Raw genomic sequence first — 23989 nt, forward strand, 5'->3', positions numbered from 1 at the left:
AACCAGGAAGAGCGGGAAACTCAGTCAGCACCAAGGGAGGTGTCCGTGGGCACCACATTGGAGACCCCAGGAGTAGACATGTATAGGATTGAACTGTAAATGATGTAATTTCACCATAGATTTATATGATGGCATTATATTTGCTCAATTATTTTCATTCATTTCCTAATAATTCCTATCACTGAAACTGCATTTTTAAAGAAACTGTTGCAGCACATGGTATTTCATAGTTACAGGTTATCTGTCCACTATGCCCCAAAATCTAGGTAATCACAGCCAATTCAGAACTAATCAGCTTAAGCTTGGAATATTATTATTTTTACATAATGTGCATTCCTTTGCAGTTACTTACACTGAATTTCTCATTCTCATTTTCTCATTTCTCATTTTGTTGTTCATTCACCAGTTTAGGAGAGATCCTTTTGGAGCATTCTACAATCTGGTTGGGATTTCACCATCCAGAATAATTTGATATATTCAGAAAACCTGGAAGCACTGTTCCAAACAAAGATCTCTGAGGGACTCTACTGTTTTATCTTCTTCCACTGTTAAAACTATCAATTTATCCTGCTTCCACTTCTTAAACCAGTTACGTATAGGCAATGTCCAATGCTGTATGCCTGCGAGTGGGGCCCACTGCCACTTCCATTCCATAAGCAGCCAGCCCCACCGATTCTGTTGTGCAAGTGGCACGCACCTCTTGTTCAACTGTCGGGCCAAGCCTCAGTGCTGTAGGGATCCCTATGGTTTTAGAGCCGGAATCTAACTCAGAGTAGGTTAATTGTGAACCGAGTAAGGGTCTGAGAATCTGGCTCTGCCTGTTTTCCTATCTGATGACAGGCCAAGGGCGGATGAGACTCCTTTTCAGCCACAGCTGCAAGACTGGGCCTTGAATCAGACCTCAGATTTACAAGAAATCTGAGAAATCTTCTGTGGGACCCGAGCAGGAGAAGGATACTGCAAGGGAGGGGGCTTGACGGGTGTTACCCAGGTTAAGATGCCCTCTCCAACACAGTGCCCATTTACAGGCCAGATTTCCTGTCAAGATAGTCAGAAAGAGGTTTTTAGCAGTCCCACTCCTGTACTTAAGGTGGTATACAGGCTTGACAGCCTTTGCTGGGAACAACATTGTCTAAACTGCCTGAAACACTTTCTCGCCTGGACTGTCCGTGAACTCTTGTCTGCCATAAATCGTGTACCTTCATCTTTGAATACCCAGAATGTTTTCTTCCCTGGACTTATCATGACTCTTGGTCCCTTGTCTGCCTTGAAATATGTAACATTGAGATCCAGATGTAGAATCTATTGTTGGATTTGATCTCTGACCATGTGTGAATTCTAGCCTTGGAACTTTCTCTTGAACAAAATCTTAATTGCCTGACAGACTTTCTTGCCTGGACTTATCGTGAATCTTGGACCGCTGTCTGCTTTGAATATTATACTGTGTAATCCATGATCTGAACTATCTTGTGGGACTTGGACTTTAAAATTTGTTACTGTGTGAAATCTAGCCTTGGGACTATTTCTTGAACCAAGCGAACTGCCAATAATCACTTGATTATAGAGGTTTAACCATTACTTTTTTACTGTGGGATCTGAGAATTTGGTCTGTGTAAGCTGATCTACTGCAATAAAAGACCTCACTAATATTTGTGATTCTGTGTAAGCTTGCCAGTGTGTAACAGAAAATCAGGCTGCAACAGCAACAGAGATTTAGTGCTTCCAGGGGTAAACCCTGAAATGAGTGAAAATGCACATTTCTGGAATGTGGCAGGTTGGCGGAGCTTTCTTATGCAAGCTTTGCTGACCTGCCCCATTCCAGAAACAAGCATTTCCACTCATTTCAGGTTGCCCCCAGAAACTCTAAATCTCTGTTGCGCAAGCAGTAGGTGCTGCTTGAGCAATGGAATTGGCAGGGCTGGCCACTCATGGACGGTCACCATTGGATACTGCTCTATATTTGGTTAATCTATCTTGTTGTCCCATGACTGCTATTCTTTAGTAGGCCTTTGTAAAAAACTTCATAAAAAGCTTTTTTTTTTTTTTTTTTAATAGAAGTCCAAGTCTACCAGACCTACTGGATCACCCCTTTAAAATGTTTGTTGATATACCATCAGCTGGAAGGTAAAAACAAAAATGTGGGCATGTGCATAGAAAGCTAGGAAATTACCAAGATACAACTTCTGTAGAACACACCAGAACACCTATAAAACGCAATTATGCAATCAAACCAAAAGCAACAGATTGAACTGGAGCTGACAGTAGAATTTTAAACCAGCACAGCAGCAGCATGAGCAAATGTGAACCCTAGCAGAGTTGATGGTTTTTGTTTTTAAGGTACTGTAACATGAGTTAATGCAAAAATTGACATTCCTAGACAGGAAAGAGAAGGGAAACACAGCATAGAGCCAATAAAGACAGATCTACAATGAAAACATATACTACTCCTTAGTTTAACAATAATCTAAATGCTATAACTATAATGTGTTAAATTGGGAGCATGTGGTTTTCCAATTAACATTTTTAAATGTCTGGGGAAAAACTATGACTAATAACAGGATCAAAGAGTTCCCATTTATCTGTCTGTTTTTGGACAGCATTCCACATTTTTATTTTTTTTGCCAAAATGACTAAGATGCTTTACACTGATAATTCCTAGAGATATGATAGTTACTATTTTTAGTAGTCCACTGAGTGTTTGGTAACTGAACATTAAAAATATGATATGCCATATGTTCTGGTTTAGTTTTTACTCAATCTACATCTCAAAAAATTTTTCTGAAAATTAGACTTGTTCTTAACAAGGAGTAGAAAACACAGATTATTTGATCTCAAAAGTCACCTAAGTGCCATACCTTAACATGCTCTTCCTGTTGTCAGTAGGAACCAGCTATCTCTGAAAGTCTATATTTGCCCATCACTCATAAAGTGTGACTCTTTTTTCTAAATAATATGCACCCCAAAAGGTAGTTTTGACCACCAGAATGGGATAATTGTAACTATATACCTGTACTGTGTATTTCAGATGTACAAGATGTACTTGGGCCCTTGCAATGGTTGGTGTTGATGCTGACCTTTAAAGTACTAAATGGCTTGCGACCAGAGTATCTAAAGGAACATCTCCTCCTGTATGTACCTGCCTGGACCCTAAGGTCATCTTCAGAGGCCCTCTTCTGGGTGCCCCCGCCAAAGGAAGCTGAGGAGGTGTCTACAAGAGAGATGGCCTTCTCAGTGGTGGCACTCCAGTTATGGAATGCCCTCCCCAAAGAAGTTTGCCTGGTACCTACATTGTTATCTTTTTGGTGCCAGGCAAAGACCTTTCTTTTTTTCCAGGCATTTAAAAAACCTAGTTATAGCTTTTTATGGCTGGTTTTATCTATTCCTGTGCTGTTTGTATTGAATTGTATGTATCATATTGTATTATTTTAAATATTGTATTGTATTTTATTATTTTAAATATTATATTATATTTTATATTTTAACTGTTTGTATGGCATTTAAATCTTTTAACTGTTTGCAATCCACCTGCAGAACTTCAGTTATTGGGTGGATTAAAATATAATACATAAATAAATGGCTGAATTTGTTTGAAAATGGGCACACTGGGTTGTATCCTATGTTAGTCCTACTTGTCCTATGTGACCTGTCTTGGATGGGGTTGCACTCCCCCTGAAGGAGCAGGCACGTAGCTTGGGAGTACTCCTAGGTCTATCCCTGTCACTGGAGCCCCAGGCGGACTTTGTGGCCTGGAGTACTTGGGGCCAGCTTCGGCTGATCTGCCAGCTATGGTTTCCTGGACAGGGATAACCTATCCACAGTAGTACATGCGCTGGTAACTTTCCAATTAGACTACTGCAATGCACTTTACATGGGGCTGCCCTTGAAGATGACTTGGAAGTTGCAGCTAGCGCAAAATGCAGCAGCTAGACTGCTGACTGGAACATCTCATAAAAATAACATAATGCCAGTTTTAAAGGAATTGTACTGGCTGCCAATACACTTCTGGTTGGAATTCAAGGTTTTGGTGATGACATTTGAAGCCCTAAGCAGCTTGAGACCTCGATAGGGAGCCATATTTAGGGATAGCGCCTCTCTCTCTATATGCCTGCCTGAGGACTGAAATCTGTTGGAGGGGCCCTCCTCTGCATCCCACCAGTGCAAGACATACACTATGGTGGGATGTGGGAGAGGGCCTTCTCTGCTGTGGCACCCTGGTTGTGGAATGCCTTCTCCTTGGAGGCCTGACTGGTGCAGACATTGGTTTCATTTCAACACCAAGTAAAATCATCGCTTTTACCAGAGCCTTTGAGGGCTAAATACATTCCCTAAAGTAGCACACTCTTTTAACTGTTTTATTGTTTTAGATTTTAATTGGTGTTAGCTTGTTTAATGTTTAATATGTTTTTAGCTGTTTAAATTATTTATTGTTTTATACTGTTTACATTGATTTTATCTGTACCCGAGATGTTAATGATATAGGGCAGGATATAAATGTTTTAAATAAACAAACAAACAAACACATACATACTTAGAGCAGGCCCACTGAAATGAATGAGACTTAAGATAGACCAACAAATTTCCAGGCAATGGGTTATGTAATCCTCACTTCCCTCCCAATTTCAAATGATGATGTAAATTAATCCCTAGGGCCAATCCCCATATTATATTTTCTCTTTACAAGGCCATGTTTGTGTATGAGGGTACATGTCCCCCCTCCCTACATGGCAATAGTGGTGCCATCCACATTTTTTGTCCAAAACAACAACCCAAAAGGCTAATTCTTTGAACTGTTTCTATCACAATCAGTGTTCACAATGGTTTAATAAGTGGTTGTTATTGCTGGATAAGGATTACCATTTTTTAAAGACCCCTGTCGCCTGATGATGCTGGGGATTTGTTCTCTCCCAACAGAAGATAGCTGCTGAGACAACACTGTCATTAAGCTATAGAATCCATCTATATTATGTTTGTCATGGTGTTCATATTGGGAAAAGGCTTACCAAACCCTGACTTGTCCTTCTTCCATGCAATTAAACAGATCAGCCCTGATCATCTGCGGGGGCCTGTGGGGTGGGTAGGTGTAGCTGGCCTGCTTGGGGTAACCCATTTTATGTTTTCTAGATGGGCAGGCAGCCCCACACCAGGCAGGGGGCAACTGTACACCCGATTAGCAAAATGACTTTGTCCTCAAAGGCTTAAACCAACAAATGGAATGGAGAGTGATGACAAGGGTGTGTATTCACCACTGGGATGAGGAAGAGAACAGGGACTTTTCCCACCATGCTCCCAACTTTCCCACTTTCCCCTAGTGGTGCTGGCATTGTTCTGTAGGCATAAAGCTTTCACCAGTCCAGCCTTCCCTTGATACAGCATCTCTATTCTAGCTCATCCTACCCCTGTCCAGCATTAACACTGCGTCAGAGGAAAGCTGGGCTTGTGGATCTTTATAGGATCACAGTGTTTGTAATTTACAATTACAAAGTAATACTTCCTACTTTACTCATAAGATGTTTGCTGGTGAGGGGAGGAGGAAGCATATGAGCCTAAAGTCTGGATATGACCATAGTTTGGTGTTATATGAGAACCAACCCATTGTCCTTGTGGACAACTCAGCACTCTTGATGGCAGTGTTAACTATGTTTTATATTAATTTAATTTCAGTAGATGTATTTTATTTAACCTCTATAGATCAATGGTGTGCATGGCATATATTATGATCACTGCTGCTTCATTTTATCTGAGCATTTCTTTTCATTAAGTCACAATGCATTGTAGTACATGTATTTCCTGACAGATACCAAAGGATAATTTCACAGCTGTTGGAAACCAACACAAATACAGTACTAACATTACACACATTTAAAGATCTGGACTTTAATCCTGTTTATTTGCCTTCTATCTTAGTGTTTTCTCTGTAGTGAAGGCAAATAATGAGTTCCCTCAATTGACATATATGCATACCCACACAAAGAGAAGAGTCAACTACATTCCAAATTCCACAGGGGGAAACACGTTAGTCGGATGCAGTAAAAAAAATGAAAAGTATTGTGACACCTTAAAGACTAAGATACCCTATGCATCACTACTCATACGTCCCATTGAGTTCAATAAGACTTGCTCCCATGTGTGTTAGGATTGCAGCCTAACACATTTATTGTGGCATAAACTTTCATAGGCCAGAGAGACCTCTTCATCAGATGCATGAAGTGGCCACCTAATTGGTAGGCACATATACACTCAGAATACAGAGACAAGGAAAAAAAAAAACCTTTTTACACAGTGCGGCCAACTGGTCAAGCAATGCCAGAGTCACATAATTATGCAGAGTACAAATAAATATAGAATCAAATAAATGAGTACACCATTTGATTAGCGATATTCCACTGAATAGTGCAGCCACAGGAATACGAGGTATCTATGAAGGAGTTCCTCACATCCCAAGCAATTCTTTACTTAATTACTGTAATTGTGTATGTAAATGTGTGCTCCTAAGCATTAATGTATAGCAGTGGCAGATTGTACATCGGATGACGAACTTCTCTAGGGGTCATATTTACTGTATATGTGAATTACTGGATTACATCAGTGGGTGGTGACATTACTGTGTGATCCATTTCATGGGGCTCTTGTACACTTTGGGGGCTTCAATCAGGCAGAAGGATCAGTCACTTATATGTACTAAACTTCACACATAGGATTCCTTCCCTGGATTCCTCTCACCTCCTAATATTGGTGAGTCTGCTGTTACTATAGAGAACAGATTCATGAATGGCCAGAGGAATGTGCTATAGTAGACCATTACCTATCTTTTTTCCTCCTTAAAAAAAAAAAGGGAAAAAAAAGGTTGTAACAGAGGCTTCTCAACCAAGCAGTTCTGCTATTGCTCTTCTCCATTTACTAGGAGAGAAGAAACAGTACAATCTTCAGGATCTTGCAGATCCCAACTAGCATTTGGGTGGGTGGGTGCAGTCCCAGCTCCAGGTATGAGGATGCCCTGGGCAATGTTGGTGGGCCATGTGTGCTTACCTGGCAGCAGCATTCTAGGGAGCACCATTTTAATTTCCCATAGGGATCCAGTGCAACACTGAATCAGGGGCATTGTGTGAAATTTAAACTGCAGCTAAACCCAGTTGCTCAGAGCTACCGAGTATCAGGCCAAATATTTTTAAAAGGGGGGCACAGGGCAGGTATCAGCACTGGAGTCCTGGCAGCTTTCAAAGAATGTCAGATGCTGATGCCGGCCCAAGGTGAGTGTAACCACTCAAGCCATTCCATTCCAGGACCACCTCTTGGAAGCCAAAAAAACCACACCCCACCTCACAAAGGGCCAGGAGGATGAAAGTCCTAAGAATCTTAAATGTCAAGGTATATTTCTGATCAGAGATAATTTAGTTCAAGGAAATTTTCCAGTGCAAAATGTTGGAAGAAATGGCCTCACAGACTCTTTAAAGTTCAATTTTAAAGGTTCGATTAATAGTGCAAGTCTATGCAAGTGTACTCAGACATACACGAGGAATTCAACGGGGCTAACTCCCAGGTAGGGATGTCAGATAAATATGAAATGGATTCAAATGACTCTGGATTTCTATGAATTCCACAGCAGGCCAGCATCTTTTGAGTCACACAGACTTTTTACTTTCTGGAATTGTATGCAAATTTAGTCACACAAAAGTATGCAAGTTAGTGGGAAATATGCCCATATATATGTCACTTAAAAAACCCTAGCATTTTATAAATATTTGATAACTCCTCAGCCTCCACTGTGTAGAACTAAGAAAAATACGCAAAATATTGCGTACGAGTGAAAATTACGTAAATTGCAGTGGACATTTTTGTGTAGTTTTCCAAAGGGGCGGGGGAAATCCGATTCCATCAGTGAGCCTGCCAATCTGTGAAACACACACAGAACAGATTAAACTAAATTGATACATCCCTACTCCCAGTCCCAAGTAAGTGAGTCTGGGATTGCAGCCTAAATCAGTTTGTTGATTAGTCTACTCTGGCTAGAATATCATTTTACTTCTACATTCTATCCTGTATTAACAGGATAGCTGCAAGAATTACTGTGAGGTTTTACATAGTCTATATCATGCATTCGTAGCATAATAGGGCTGTCATTTTCACATTACTATTTTCAGGAATCAAAAGAGATCCTTTTAGAGTAAGACAGCAGATAACTGTGGCCTATAAATAATCTCTTATATTTGAGTTCAGTTACCGTATCGAATACGATTGTGTACATAAACAAATCTGCTTGTTACCTATGGTGTTTTTATTTTGTCATTTAATTATTTCATGTACATCTTTTCACAGATGTATAAAATATATTTTCAGGAAAACTGCCATAAAGTGTTGTTAATATGCTTGGAAAAGTGGTATATTTATGTACTAGGTACTATAATTATAGATATGAAACATATTTGTATTCATAGATAGCTTCCAAATACCAATTTTGTTACTGTACAAACAGGCTGATTTTATTAAAGTGAAATGCCTCTTAACTTACCTGACTGGGTTTTTGTAATCCAAAGAGTCAGGATCCAAAGAGCTACTCAGGATAGTCTTATATAAGAGGCTTGTCGTAACCCAGTGAAATTTTAAATCATTTTTCTTTCAACAGCTACCCACCCCCACTCCATATCAGAACAGCTTTTGAATCTCCCCCTCAGTTTCAAAATCAGTTTGCCAGGCAACATGGGAGAATGCTTTTCAAGAAACACAAGTCTAAAGTATCTGTGGGCTCATAGACCTAGTTCTCCAGCTCTTTGGATCCTGGCCACTGTTCAGGAAGTGTGACAATACGTGCTTTAATATTAATTGATACTCAGCTATGGATTTCAGTAGCCTGCTATAAATTCAATTTTCTCATCCATCCATCATGAATCCTCTTAATTTGATACTGGCCATAATGTAATGTGGATCTAAAATCTAAGCAAGGATCACCTCCAGGTTTACTAGAGCTGATTTTCCAATAATAGCATGATCCTATATATGTTTACTAAGAAGTCAGATCACTTTTTTCAGTGGCGTTCACTGCATAGTAAATGTGTTACGATGCAGCCTAAATTAGGAATCTGAAATGAAAATATTTCTTCAAAATCTCGTATGGATAGAATGTTTAGGCTAATAAAGTAATATAGTTCTAAGAACATACTATCAGCATCCCTGACCGAAACCCTGATGGTAATCTTGAGATGCAAAAAAAATCAAGGAGGCAGCCGAATACCAATGAGTAGCTTCAAATATTTTCAAACTGACTACATAAATAGTAAATTCAATTCATGTAAAACAATTCCATGAAAAATAATTTTACTTCTGGATATAACAAATGATTATGTCTTATAACAATTCATTATGGGACTACCTAGAGGAGAAATTATTCTTGATTTAAACCCAAGCAGTGCACAAGATTTTGTACAAGGTGTTAAATGTAGTCAAACCACTTGGGAATAGTGATCACAAGTCTTATCAAATTCATCATATATGTGAGTGGAAAATTTTCCTTGAAGTCCAACACAGTCATATTCAATAAGGGAAGTTTCTAAAAAATGAAGGAATTAGGCAGAATTCTTTTAGGACATTCGTAGCTTATTTAAAACAACTATAATAGAATTTAAAGTGAAATATAACCACAGTTCAGAAAAGACTCAAAAGTGAAACAGGATGCCCATAAGCAAAATGGGAGAAACAGAAGCAATGAAAGACTAGATTACTTTTTAAAATGTGCTCAAATGAAGCAAGTGAAGAGCACGCACATTGGTAAACTAATGTAAATCTGCTATGAGAAAGCCAGCAAAGAATCTGAGGATAAAGTAATCAAAAATATAAAATTGAATAATAGAATTTTCTTTACATTCACCAGAAGTAGGACATGATCCAGACAGACAGCAGTTAACCCACGATTTGTTGTTGGGGTAACCGCTGGGTTTCTTAGCCCCTAAACAACCCAGCACTCCGGATTTGCACGTCACACTCAACAAGCTACAAACAGGCTGACTGCAGGCTGGTGATTAAAAATGGAAGTGGCTGACGCTCTTTCCCGCTCATCACCGTCAGCCCATGGGTTGTCCAGCCCACAGGCTGTTGTTACAGGTGAACTGGCTCAATGGGAGTTCCAGATGTCTTTTTCATGTCCTGTGGGCAGGGCCCCATCCTATATTTTCACTTTTTGTACATCACCCAGTTATTTAAGGCACTTCATACAAAATAAATATTTATATGTTGAGGGAGAGTAATGTTGTTGTGACTACCCAGGAAAGAGACTTGGAGTCTTAGTGGAAAGCTAAATGAAAGTGTCAGTTCAGTGTAATGCAGTAATAAAGGGAGAAAAACCTTCAAGAATTATCAGAAAGGGGACTGAAACTAAAGCTATAAGTCTCATAATGCCACTGTATCAACTTACATGCAGCTACATGTACAATATTGAGTACAATTCTGATTGCTCCATTTCAGAAAGGATATTATAGAGCTGGGGAAGATATAGAAAGGGGCAAATGAAATGATCAAGGAAATGAAGCATCTTCCTTACAAAAAAAAGGCAAAAGCCTGCTCTATTTTAGGATACATAACATTATGAACAATGTGGAGAGAGTGACTAGACAGAGTCTCCCCCCCCCCCCGCTTTCTCTAATAATACTAGACGTTGGGATATTCAATGAAATTGATGGGCAGTAGATTCAGTAGGTATTCTTCACTGAATGCATAACAATTTGATTAATCTGTGGAATTCACAAGTTGGGATAATGGCCTTAGCTTAAATGACTATAAAGATGATTAGATAGATTCAAGGATTATTAGACAGATTCATGGAAGATAGGTCTATCTACTATTATTAGGCAGGATAGCTAAGTGGATCCCCCATATTCAGAAGCAGTATATCACTGACCACCAGAGGCTAGCAACAAAAAAAGAGATATCGGTCTCATGCCCTGTTTGTGACCTGTTTGGAAGCACAATGCTGGATCTTGATCTGATCCTGCAAGACAATAGTTATTATCCATTTATGCTACGTTATGTTATTGTTGTCATTCATATCCTGTCCTTCATTAAAAAATACCAGGGTGGTTAACAACATTAAAACAATCAACAGTATAATAATGAAACATTAAACTCTAATAAAACCGATTAGTCAGCACCAGAGCTAACCACTCATGAACACCTGGGTGAATAAATGGGTCAGCCTGGTGCTGAAATGATAGTAAAGTTGGTGCCTCTTGTGAGATGGCTTTCCAAACCCAGAGTGCCACCATGGAGAAGACACTATCTCATGTAACCACTTGATGTACTTCCTCCAGTTGTGGGACAACAAGAAGTGCCTCTCCCACAGATCTAAAAGCACAGGCAGGCTGGTACTGGGAAAGGTCCCACATTGCTGCTGGTTTCAACCACTGGGACCTTGCTTTAGCCCCAAAACATATAATAACTGCATTTTCCTTGTCTATAAAACTTGCATTGTAAGAACGGATGAATTATTTCTTGTGGTTTTGTACCGGTCAGGGTGGAAACTGAGCCGATAGTTGTACAAGTTGTACAAGGATTAAAGCCTTGAAAAGAATCCTTTCATCTGTGTCTTGAGTTGGCTATTGGAGTCTACAGAAAGAGGCCGCTAGGGCGCTCCTGACAGTACTTACCCTTGAATTTGGAATACATGTTAGATAGTACAGTCCAAAATGCTGTTGAATGAAAGCACTAAAATCAGTGATTTATGAGGAGTATAGCAATAGATGGTATTATTAATTATTAGTGGAAATCCTTTCCACTAATTAAAAAACATGTTGAGTCAGTGATCCTTCAGTGGATTAACTGATCAGGACTAGGGAGTAACAGGGAGAATACAGCGGAACAGCCTGATGATGCTTGGGTCTGGAATTTATGCCAATTTGTTGTGCCTAGTGGATTTCCTTTATAATACCATTTGGAATCTTCTGAGAGTTGATCTATATATTTAGAAAATGCTCATGGTATGGCCCTCCTTTGATTGTACTATGTCAGAATGCAGGTGGGGGAATCACATGTCTGCATGTTAGGCTAGAGGTCTGTGACATACTAGCTTTCCAGAGGCTGGAAGTTTTTGACACAAGGACCATTCCATCACATGAACCCTCTCATCCCCTGGCATTCTTTCACAAGAATCCCCCCTGTCCAAGGGATTCTAATGTGTAGTGAAGCTGGCTGGATGCGCCCAATCTCATGTGATCTTGGAAGCTAAGCAGGGTCAGCCCTGGTTAGTACTTGGATGGGAGTCCGCCTGGGAATCAGGCTTCCTGCATTTGAACAGGTGGTTGGACTCGATGGTCTTGTAGGCCCCTTCCAACCCTATGATCCTATGATTCTGTGTGGTACAGTATCAGGAGAACAGTAGCACATGCTTTTCTTTAATGTGCAGATCACATGGCATTGTTCTATTCCAGGTAAATCCTACATCCTGAGGACTTATGTGATGAGCCAGGTTAGGTATTACAGCGAGGGTATGGGAAGTCACTACATTGAAGTGGCCGCCACACAAAGTAATATGTGCATCCACTAGACCACCTGTAACACTCTGTACAAATATATATGACAGTCCTAATACTCACCAAGCTGGTGTTTGCTTTGTTAGCATGCTCATGTAATCATGGCAGACTGTACAACAGGCTGTATAACATTTTACAAAATGCAGAAACCATCCACCCTGAAACTCAAGCTCAGCCACTTTGACGAGTATGTGCTAACATATATTGATAATCGATTGCAGCAGTGATAATAGCAGTATTAATAACACCATCTATCATTATACTTCTCATAAATCACTGATTTAAGTGCTTTCATTCAACAGCATTTTGGACTGTACCATCTAACATGTATTCCAAATTCAAGGGTAAGTATAAAGCCACAAGAAATGTAACGCGGGAATCACTCATCTGAATTTTGTCTTCCTGCCCCAATGGCTGTGTTGAGACCTTCGTGAAGAACTAGTGGCCTTCATTCCTAGGGAGCTTCATGCCCATCTCTTTGATTTTGCTAAAGAGAAACCTTCAAGAAATAAGGTTTTAACTCCCCACCCCACCCCACCCTCACACTAGGGTGTTTTTCTTCTAAAGAAACAAGTTAGGTATTTAATATGTTCAAATAACAAGGGATATCAAGGAAATGAAATCAGTTTAAAACTACCAGTGCTAATATCATTTCAAGAAGGAAGCTTTTAAAATAAAGCAAGCAAAGCAACTTAGTACTAGAATGCCAATAATACACCCAATATTGAATATCACTAGTGATAAGGACGCAGAAAATATTATGAAGGCAGAAATAAAACAAGTACAAAACAATTTACTTTTATCAATCTGGATAAGAAACAAAATAAATAGCAGTTTTCATGCTATTGTTACAAATACATGCAGATATGTTAATAATATTCCTTCCAACTATGACCTTGGGTACCAGCCATTCAACGGCAGGGTGGTCCCAAATGTATAAATTGAGGCTGACCTGATGGATCAAATCCTGTGGGTCTTGAATTTCCATTTCACAAGCTTAGTATCCTATCTCATTTATGATCAACCTCGTGTAACTAAGAGACAGTTGTAGCTTAACAACTTTACTTTAGTGAGGATAACTGGGGCTCTGAAAATTGTATTATAAAATGTACTTACAACACAGCTGCTAATAGGTCTTAATGATTCTTGATTATGTTTCAATGAAAGGCAACCAAGTAACAGGCTACTGATCTTGTAGATCAAACAACTTTTTCTGCTGCCTCTACATGGACTGCAGCTGCTGCCTACTTCTTATGCTAGTACAAACATAACTGCAGAACAGACAGTTGTACAATAAACATCTTAACTGACAGAACACAACTGTGGCACATTTAAAGCAGCTCAGCATGATTCAACAGTCATACCAATAATTGTACATATGAAAACAACATTTAAAAATATTGCACTGCAAACTAAAATGTCTACTCATTATTGGTAGAGGCTGGCGGGTGATTTGGTAGCATAGCTCATGAAATAGAGAAATAATGGTATTTTATCAACACAAAATAGATGCTGTAATCAAACTGGTCTATATGAATGTTTATAAATTTCTCATAAAGGGCAATATTGATAGTGTAAATACACAAGATGTGGATTTTGTTCTAAAACATCATGCTAGCTGAATTTTATTTTAATTCTGTAAACTGCAAGTAAATAATGATAAGACATCCTACCCTGTCTGATAATCTTTGACAACAATTCTAACAGTGTCATTGTGGCCACTGGAGAAACCTGCATGTACTAAACCCTGACCCACCAAGCTTTTTATCTGCATGTGTACTCTCCACAGGCCAAGCAAATAAAGGCCAACTGATAATTTACACATGAATGAACTTTCTCTGTGGAGTAGGCACCAGAGACATTTCTTTTCTCTGTTACTGAGAGAAAAGCAGCCAGGTCTGAGCTTGTCTCACCAGAAATCATACAAGTGAAACAGTGATATGTTCGAAAATGGCAGATCAGCAAAGGAAAGCTGTTCTGAATGCCTGATAAAAATGGCAGCCACAAAGGACTAGAAGAATATTTAGCTTGAAACAGGACTGAGGGTAACAATAGGTTTTTATCCTATTCCAAACAGGTAGTGCCTTACAAACTGAAATGGAGATACAATCCTGATAGAAGATTACATAAGATACCTGAATGGGTATCTTTAAAGAATTTAACCTGCATTTTAATGAAGTATGAACCCTGGGCTCCTTGATATCTACCAGTCATTATCAGCATATCAAGTTTCCCTTTGATGACTTAAATTAAAAAAAAAAAATGTGTCACCCTTCTTGGCTGGTTGTTTATTTGGGTTTTGAATTCACCGTATCCCAAAGTTCAGGGATGTTTCAATGAATGTATAAACCAGCAATATTGTTATGATAATATGAGTTTACTACTAATCATTCACCTTTTTTAAAGAAAAGATTGTAATTATTTAAATAAGATAAACAAGATTGTCAAATAGAAGATACTGGGCAGTAGCCCATACTGCCTGCATGCTTGTGGGACCTATCATCTCTACCACCTTGAAATTTAGTTCCTGGAGGTGTCCTTGCAGTGCTTTCACTTTTGGTTGCAGAGGAAAAACCAGAAGAAGGATTACTTGCTCTGAAGACACAAAATGCTCTGAAGTTGATCACTTTACTTCAGCATCTAGCTCAGTGACCACACCACATTGAATGTTCTACTAAACAAGCAGGAATGACAGTAGAGCAAGATAAGAGGAAGGTAAAACATTTGTACAGCAAAATAAGACAATGAAATCTTCTAGCCCTCACTTTGTTTTTAGACTACAGGTACTGCAGTTACTTTCTGACATGCCAGACTAGGACTCTCATAATAAAAGTATATGTGTCTGGTCCTATCCAAGCAAAATAGTTTTAGTTTCTCACTAATAATTTATTATCAGGCTTTCTTGTCCCTCCTGCCAAATATAGCAAAGCTATGGCTTATATGACATATTCTAGATCTGGGTGAGCGACTTGTGGCACTCCAGGTGTTTTGGCCTACAACTCCCATCAGCTTTAACCAGCATAGCCAATGGTGAGGTATGACATGAGTTGTAGGCCAAAACATCCAGAGTCACAGGTTGCCCACTCCTCGATGGTTATTAGAGGACAGATTTAGGGAAAATAACCCATATATATGTGTATATATATATATCATTTATGTATTTAATAATTACATACTGCCTAATAGCCAAAGTTATCTGAATGGTTCACAAAATTAGATAAAAACCTTACAACATAAAAATGTATATAAAAATGAAAATAAAGCAGTATTTCTTTCCAAGGAACATGTTACATTAATGTTACATGTTACAAGAACCATGTTATCTTAATAATGACATGTTTTCTCAAGTTCATCATCAGAGGTTCTGCTCAGATGTATCTGTCATTGTACATTAGAGAGGTGGCTACTGGACATATGGCCTTTTTGTGGCACCCCAACTGTGAAACATCCTCCACAAAGGGGTGCACCTAACACTTACACTCTTCACCTCCAGGCACAAGGTAAAAACCATTTTATCTTCCTGTGCTTCCCCTGGTGAGTTTGTTGTTGGTTTTAATGCTTTTATGTTTTTGTTTTACTGCTGCTGGCTTTGTTTTATTATTTGAAGCTTTGGATTGGTTTATGGTTGTTTATGTTTTTGATATAAACCAGGTGGAGTATAACTCTATTAAATAAATAAGTAAAAATAGGAAAGGTATGGTAAAAAATTTGTACCAGTTCGTTAAACAGTAGAGTGTGAAAACCTACGTATTCCTGTTTCATACACCATTTTCAGTAGTATTTTTAATAATCTGAAGGTGGACATATAGCTGACACATTTTACGTACTAATATTTATTTTATGTACATTTATTATTACATTATTGTTTATTATTGCATTTATATCCCACCTTTTCTCCTCTTGCAAGGAACCCAAGGTACCTTACGTGGTCCTCCTCCTCTCCATTTTATCCTCACAATAACCCTGAGAGATAGGTTAGGCCAAAGTCTAGGGCTCTGCAACCTAGGGGGCTCTGATATGATTACCCAGAAAACAGCAAGCAGGCTCTGTGTCAGTATCTAGACTGGCATAGGCATGCTGGCAAGTGCCATGGCTGATGGTGATTGCCTCAGCATCCTTTCTTTCTTTCTTTCTTTCTTTCTTTCTTTCTTTTAATATTATAGTCGGGGCAGCTTGCCAGGCATGTACATGGTTACAGATGCTCATTTTCTTATCTTTACTTTTAAAACATATTATCCTTTTCTACAACAAAAGGATGCTTATTCCTAAGTATGCATCAGGACAGCAGAAGCAAACTCCTATACGTCAATAGGATTAATATACATTTATGTAAGTAAATTGGCTGCTACTGTAAACACAGCTGGTATAAGGCAAAAACTGGCCTTCTCAACCAAGTGACCCCAGTAATATGGGATAGGGTTTGCTCCCTCCCCACAGGTGTCTCCAAGAGGCCTCCATTTTGTCCCCATTCAATAGTCGTAGATTTTGTTCCCACTCAAATGGTATCCTTGAGAACAGTGATTCACTTTTTGCCATAGAAGTGAACATAACTGTCTTAGGATGAACTGACTCCATTAATTTCTATGAATGAAATTTACAGACTGGGGTCATGAAGAAGCATCACTAAGTTAAGGAGCCTTTATAAATCTTTCTTTTTGCCACCATAGTGAAAAGAGAGGGGCCTTTCTCCCCACCCCCTCCTTCTCCCTCCTAGCAGTGACATTTCTCCTTGCCACTATAACTCAGCAGCAGGTTCAGCTCTCAGGCATTTTTCCTGACGGAGGAAACTCAAACCCAACCCGGACCAAATCTCTCCTTGGTTTCTTCCCTCAGCCATGACAACAGCTTTCCAATAGACCCTGCTGGAAGAGAGAGACTAGCAGAGAGTTTCTACTCCCAGCAGGCCTGGAAAATCTTCCTGCCTACATAAGCTCTATCTTTTGGTGATGTAGGAATGTGATGTTGACACTGGACTTTAATAGCAGGGAAATATTTTTGACCATTTACTGTTTTAAAAGAACATAGATAAGCTAATAAAAATGGATGCTTGTTTCAAATGGCAGGTTAACTGAAGCTGTGTCTATTACATTGTTGATAAAGATGCTGCCAGAAGCCAGGACATAGGAACAAAGACTTTTAATAACTTGGCTACATTTACATCATTGTACTGAGCAACTCAGTATTTAATTTCTGAATTTCATTTGGCTCTCTCAGCAGTATATCTTCAAGGATGTTCAATAATCTAGTCTTACATACTTTGTGTGATACTTATGTAGGAGAAAATAATAGGACAAATTGAGTGTTGTTCATCTATTCCATACATCTAAAAGGTTAGCTTTTGAAAGTTTTCTTATCCTCTAACACAAACAGAGCTTATCTTTGTGCCTGTCTGATATCTTCATTGGACAGCTAATTATTCAAGTTACACAGAAAGGCCATTCCTCCCTTGGCATATCCCAAAAACGTATTTCATTTTCCTGCTCAGTGTCCTTGAGAAGATGGAAACTGTACTATTCATAAGTAATTCAAACCTACTCAATATTCCATTCAGCAGAAGACTATAGAGTAATGGGGAAAGGACGCTGCTTGAAGGATACAGTCACTGTTCATATGATATTGAGAGCCAGTGTAGTGTAGTGGTGAGAGTGACGGACTGGGAGCCGGGAGATCCGGGTTCTAGTCCCCACTTGGCCATGGAAGCTCACTGGGTGACTTTGGGCCAGTCACAGACTCTCAGCCCAACCTACCTCACAGGGTTGTTGTTGTGAGGATACAACGGTGAGGAGGAGGATAATGTAAGCCGCCTTGAGTTCCTTGCGAGAGGGAGAAAGGCGGGGTATAAATGCAATAAATAAATAAATAAATAAATAAATATTTATCCCTAAATTTTTCCACTCCTAAGCTGTTGATAGTGAACCATAAAAAATACCCAACTTAATATTCAAAGATAAGGATTTACAAGTACGAAATAAGTATTTGTAGTAGGTAGAGCTATTTCCTGCTCTTACCTTCCTTGTTAAATCCTATTCCAGCCAGCTCCAAAAAAGTGATGGGCAGAACAACACAGTTGTTATTGCCATTGTTGCCATAAGACCAGTCACTTCTGTTGTTATGAGGCTGTTCTGCCCTGGGAAGTCCCTCTGGAAATGCTCCATGGAACCAAGTGGTAGAAAGTTCCAAAGGTTGCTGCTGCCATTGCTAAAAGGCCACTCAACTTGGGGAAATCTGAGCTAGAGCTGACTTCCTGCTGTGCCACAACCAGCAGCATCATTTGCTTTGCTCCTGGAAAAAGCTAGCATAGAGACAGGTGTGCATCTTACAGTAGGTGGGAAGGAGCAGCAAAGGCTTGCTTCCGCCGGAGCCAAATATATCTAACACCTTTCCCTCTAGTACAGGCCTGTCACTAGCCTGTGAGTGGTGGCTTGATGCTAGGGTGCATGCTATGGGCTTTTTAGGGAGTAAGTGAAGGACTGGGTCACTTTCCCGTTCCAAACATGCACTATTTGTCAGCAAGCTAGAGGGCCTCTACCATTATCTGGGGAGGTTATCGTCTCCCCTGAAAGCATATCCTTGAGGGGGGATATTGGAAATTAAAAGTAAAAGTAGGGCTTTGTAACAAAATCTTGCCGGATGAATGAAAAAGAGTTTAGTACCCCACACAACTCGTGTCTCTTACATCTCTTCTTCTACCTGCCACTCCATTTTTGGCTCCCTTCTCCTCACTTCCTGTTGTGCCTCCCATTTCATACCTCTCTCCTTTTCACCTTGTCTGTCCTGTTTATCCTGCCACCCCCACCTCTGCTTCCCTTCATCCTTTCCCACTTGCTCATTACCTCTTCTCCCATCTCTCACTCACAGTCCTGCTTTCATTGTGCCTCCTCCTAAGTGCCTTTGCTCCTCTCTCCTCTGCTCATTTGCCTCATCCCGCCAATCTGTCATTCTTTGCCTTGCTTTCACTGTATGCTTTCCTCCACCTCCTCCTTTCTCCTTCTAACTGCCTCTGCTCTGCCCCCCTCCATCTGTTGGTTCACCTTTTTTGTTCTCCCTGCTTCTGTCCTCCCTCCTCTTCCACAAGCCTGCACAGTGGCTTTTGATAGGCTGCTGTGCAAGCCCTGGACTGAACAGATTGCAATGGTAAGAGAGAAGAGCAAGTCTGGATTGAGCTGCATGCACATACAGCTCTATCAAAACCCTTTTTGGGATTTTTTTTTGGTACTTGTGTACACCTTGGGATTCACCCAAGGATTCAGGTACCTTCCTCTTGTTGCTTGATGGTGTAGAACTGAGTACATCATTACAAAGAGTGATTTCTTACATCATCCTTCCAAGGTACCAGTCTGAATTGGCTTCAACCTTACAGAATGTATGGAACACACTTAACCAAGAGCAGTCCTAAGCATAATAGCACAAAAGTATTAAAACTGTACCCTGTTTGAGAACCTAGGCCTCACAGCTGTTCTCAGTCATTTCTACCTGGCTCTGTACTGAGTTTGAGTGGAATCTTCAATATCATACAGAGCTACAGTATACCCAACATACCAGTCCATCCAACATCCTCAGCGAGATACTGTTCACCTCCTAATAGTAAGTGGCAGCTGTTACTCACTCTCTTAGATGGGAAGCCTATTGAATTACTTGCCTGTTCTCTCTTATACTCTTGTCAGGATCCAGGGCTCACTTTATGTCAGTGTTCAGTCCCAGAACCTGTCGGCAGTGCCTGAGCTCAACCCTGGATCCTGTAAAGTAATAATAAAAAGGAGAATGCATTTGAGCTTTTACAGGATGCATTTTCTGCATCACTGAATAATCATAGGAAGTCCACACACATCTAGTATTAAAAAGAAGATCCTATAGGGTAACTTCTAGAAGATCTGCCTGAGCCAAAGCAACCTTCATTTTAGAAATCAACCATTCCCTATTATCCCTTTACTACCCCCTTTTTGCTTCCATCTAGTATAAAACTCTCATCCCTTCCTCAGTACTTCCTGAGCAACTTAAGCACCAGCTTCAGGAAACACTAGCAATTCTTTTCCTATCTGCCGCTGAAACAAACGCTCTGTTCTGTGTAGCTGCCTAGGCTTACCTAGCAGTAACAATGTAAACTATGTCTATGATGAGTTCTTAGGAAAGATAAAGTAACAGAAAGACAAAACAAGACAAAGCAGGCTGAGATTTCTGAACACTGGCCTAACAGGAAAAGGTGACATGCAGGTTACTATACAACATTTTCAAGAAAAACTGGATTCAGAATCAAACTTTAAGACGAGACTGACATTCTGTTAGCTTTCCTGTCATAAGACACCCCTCATACTCCAAGTAGCACAGAATGATACAGCTCATCCCAAAATCCTGACAATTCTTCTCTTATTAGTTCTAACCATCTGGAAAGGTAGAAAAGAGCCATCACTGAAATTAAGAACATTTAATTTGTACAATGTTCTTTATTCACAGGCTGCATCATAAATAAGAATAAATAAGGATTCACATGACTAAATGTGATGATTACCACATGACAAGCTTAACGCATTCAAATTTCATTCCCTATTGATCCATTTGAGGAATTTCAAATAATCAGAATAGTATGCAAGAGTTACAGTAATGATGGGAAAACTATGGCTGTTGAAATAATCTAAACACAACCTCTCTGGTGTACTAGCAATTTTGGGTTATTAATTTCAAATATAACATAAACCCTCTCAATACAGCCACATAATTTCTGCATAAGCTCCATCAGAATTTTGGGACCTGGCAATTATAAACAACATTCCATTTTTTAATTCACTTTAGAAACAATGGTGTCCCTGGAGTGTATCAAATTAACTAAAACCATATTTCTACCTGAAAGCAAGGCTGAACCCTCCTGAAATGTACCTGCATAATTTTATCTGTATGTCCTTTGAACACATACTCTTGCTTTATCTAATTAAGGTAAACACTATTTTTTGTTTTGCACAAAGACTGCCTTTAGGAACCAATGACTTTGGTAGGAAACTCATATAGGTCCCTTATGCCTCTGCTGAGTCAACCAGATGTCTCCTCTAACTAATTTTTATTGATATTTTGTTAGAGCTTTCAGTTGTATTTCTACCTTAATTTGGTCTAAATCCTAGGTACCATTTGCAGAATAAATTGGTGCGTTAGTGAAGCTCCACTGCCTTTTCCGGTTTCACAAGCAAAACTTTAGCTGGATTCTGAGCATAGTTCAGAACTTGGTTTCCGCTAGCACAATGTCATTTGCACTGGTGGAATTAGATTGATGGATACAACTCAATATTTTCAGAAGTCTTGGAAATTATATTTGATTTGGAAATACCGAAGTTTTGTTATTATTCTCCAAACAAAAAATATCACAAAATCTGCTTTTTGTCTTCATTTCCATTTTAGAACCATACATCATGTTTCCAATTTAATCTTATTGTTCCCATTCTATCTTCGGTCTGTGAAATCTATATATCACAGCTAGATTGAGGAAAGCAAAAGCAAGGCAGAATCAGAAAAGGATCATAACATAGCAAAATACATACAGGTTGGAATGACAAATTGGGATATCCAGTTTTTGGAATAACAGAAACTAAGAGAGGTCTTTTGCATGTGATTTATTATAATTGCAAAAATGTATTTTATTAGGACTACATACCATGTTATATATCACTCTGGCATGGGAAAATGGATGTACTCTGTATATACACCTTCTTTTGAGACAAACTCACATGAGTTTATTTCAGAAGAACTAATCACCAGTCAGGGTTTCTTACCATGTGTGCACATAGCAAATTAGACAAGTGTGCATTCATCACATGTGACTGTTAATTAAACTGTGACTGCATGGAGGAGATATCTGTGTAGGAAGTTCTCATGCTTGAAGTATTCCCCAGTCAGTAACTATGGTCTTAAAAAGGAAAAGATTAAGTTAAGATGCAATATAAATGGAGTGCATAAGCATGGGGAGAAAGGTTTGGAGGCTTCAGGAATGGGGAGTGAGTGAGTGTGTGTGTGTGTGTGTGTGTATAGAGAAGTTCTGATTTTTCATCATAGCAAACCTAATCAGACCTCCAGTTTTTGAGCCTGAAAATATTTTAGTATTTTTTTCTCCACAATGAGTGCTAGAAACTTACTTGTTTTGATGTAAACCTGAACATTGCATATGTAAACACTTTTTAAGATAAAGAGAAGAAGAAATGTTAAAAATATATTTAAAAGAATTGATGGCAGATTATCAAGAAGATTTAATACTCTGACCACAACCATACTTTTTTCTTACTCTGCTTTACAAATTAAACTGAGCCTGAGGACAGAAGAGAGAATATTTACCAAAGCTCATGGTCATTCTCCTTCTTGAACCAGGTCTTACGAAGTGTTTTGGTTGTCAACATTCACTCAAAACCCAAAAGATTACACCATGCAGAACCTCCCTTTCATTCTGGTGAACTACAGTCATGAATTATTTCCTCAAATATGTTTTCAGCATGACAACACTACTTTATTTTATAAGATGTACTGGAGCTGAAAAACCCAGCAGGGTCAACTGCTGTTGGCAGCTGTCCTAGAAAAAAAAAAGAAACAGAAGTTGTGCATGCACCATCAGTAACACCAAGTACCATGAAACAGTTGTCAAAGATGAAATATATGTTTGCATGGAAAGAACAGAATGGTCCTAATGGAAAAAAACATTTTTAAAGATGCCTGGCAGGAATATTTCTTTTCATAATAAGGATTAAAAGTCACAGTAAGGAATGTGTCCATGGTCAAATGCTTTAAATGTATGACTTGGAAATTAATAAATGTAAAACTATGGAATTTGTGTAATTCCTATTCTGCTAATCTAAGCAACTTCAAATACTCAAATTCAAACTCACAGATCTACACCCCACACTGTTTCTAATTTGTAGGTTGACCTACAAATTATGCACGTTGAAAACAAGAAAGCATTTCACACCATAGAAAAGTACAATGTAAATGTGCTAAATATTGCTTTTGTTAGATGAAAATTTATCTTTCAGCAAAAGCTGCTAGAGATACAATTCAAATTAGTTTAAAGTGCACAATATTTGCATTCAATTTGATTTAGATATTGGCTGAAAATAAATCACTGAGATGAAAATGTTCTTTCTATTGGCAAGATCCTCACTACTGTTTCTCATTTTATGACGCCAAATTACATGTTTCCCCTATCCATTGGCGCAATATGGACAAGATGCTGGGGTGCCAAAATTCTCTAAATACATGATCTCTGATAAAATATTTTACATACTATATATTCTTTTAACTACAAAGATCTTTGACAAATGATAAAGATATTTTAAAAAATGGTTTAAATGCTTGTTGAAGCAGGATTATTTATTTTATACTGTTTTGGGATACAGAATATAATACCATTTCCTCAAGTTATTTTGTGTTCAGCATAAAATATTTAAAATGTCTCACTTCCAAGAGGGAGTTCATGACAGATGTGTTATTTTTCCCTCCATTTTAACATA

General features: G+C 38.9%; 1 protein-coding gene across 28 annotated transcripts in view; it reads right to left on the reverse strand.

The window, feature by feature from the left end:
- Positions 1-23989, reverse strand: part of ARB2A (ARB2 cotranscriptional regulator A) — a 362761-nt gene that overhangs the window by 25698 nt on the left and 313074 nt on the right. For 2 of the 28 annotated variants that reach the window (XM_084833682.1, XM_084833665.1), the window contains one exon: positions 16629-23055. The exons of the other annotated variants lie outside the window; for them this stretch is intronic. In XM_084833682.1, coding sequence (XP_084689808.1) covers positions 22988-23055 — 68 coding nt within the window. In that variant the 3' untranslated portion in view covers positions 16629-22987. Of the gene's footprint in view, positions 1-16628; positions 23056-23989 lie in introns of those variants that run through there. 28 annotated transcript variants of the gene reach the window in all.

This window comes from Heloderma suspectum, chromosome 2 (genome assembly GCF_057233095.1).
Source record: "Heloderma suspectum isolate Gila_16-S chromosome 2, 16-S_ref, whole genome shotgun sequence".
NCBI classification, from domain to species: domain Eukaryota; kingdom Metazoa; phylum Chordata; class Lepidosauria; order Squamata; family Helodermatidae; genus Heloderma; species Heloderma suspectum.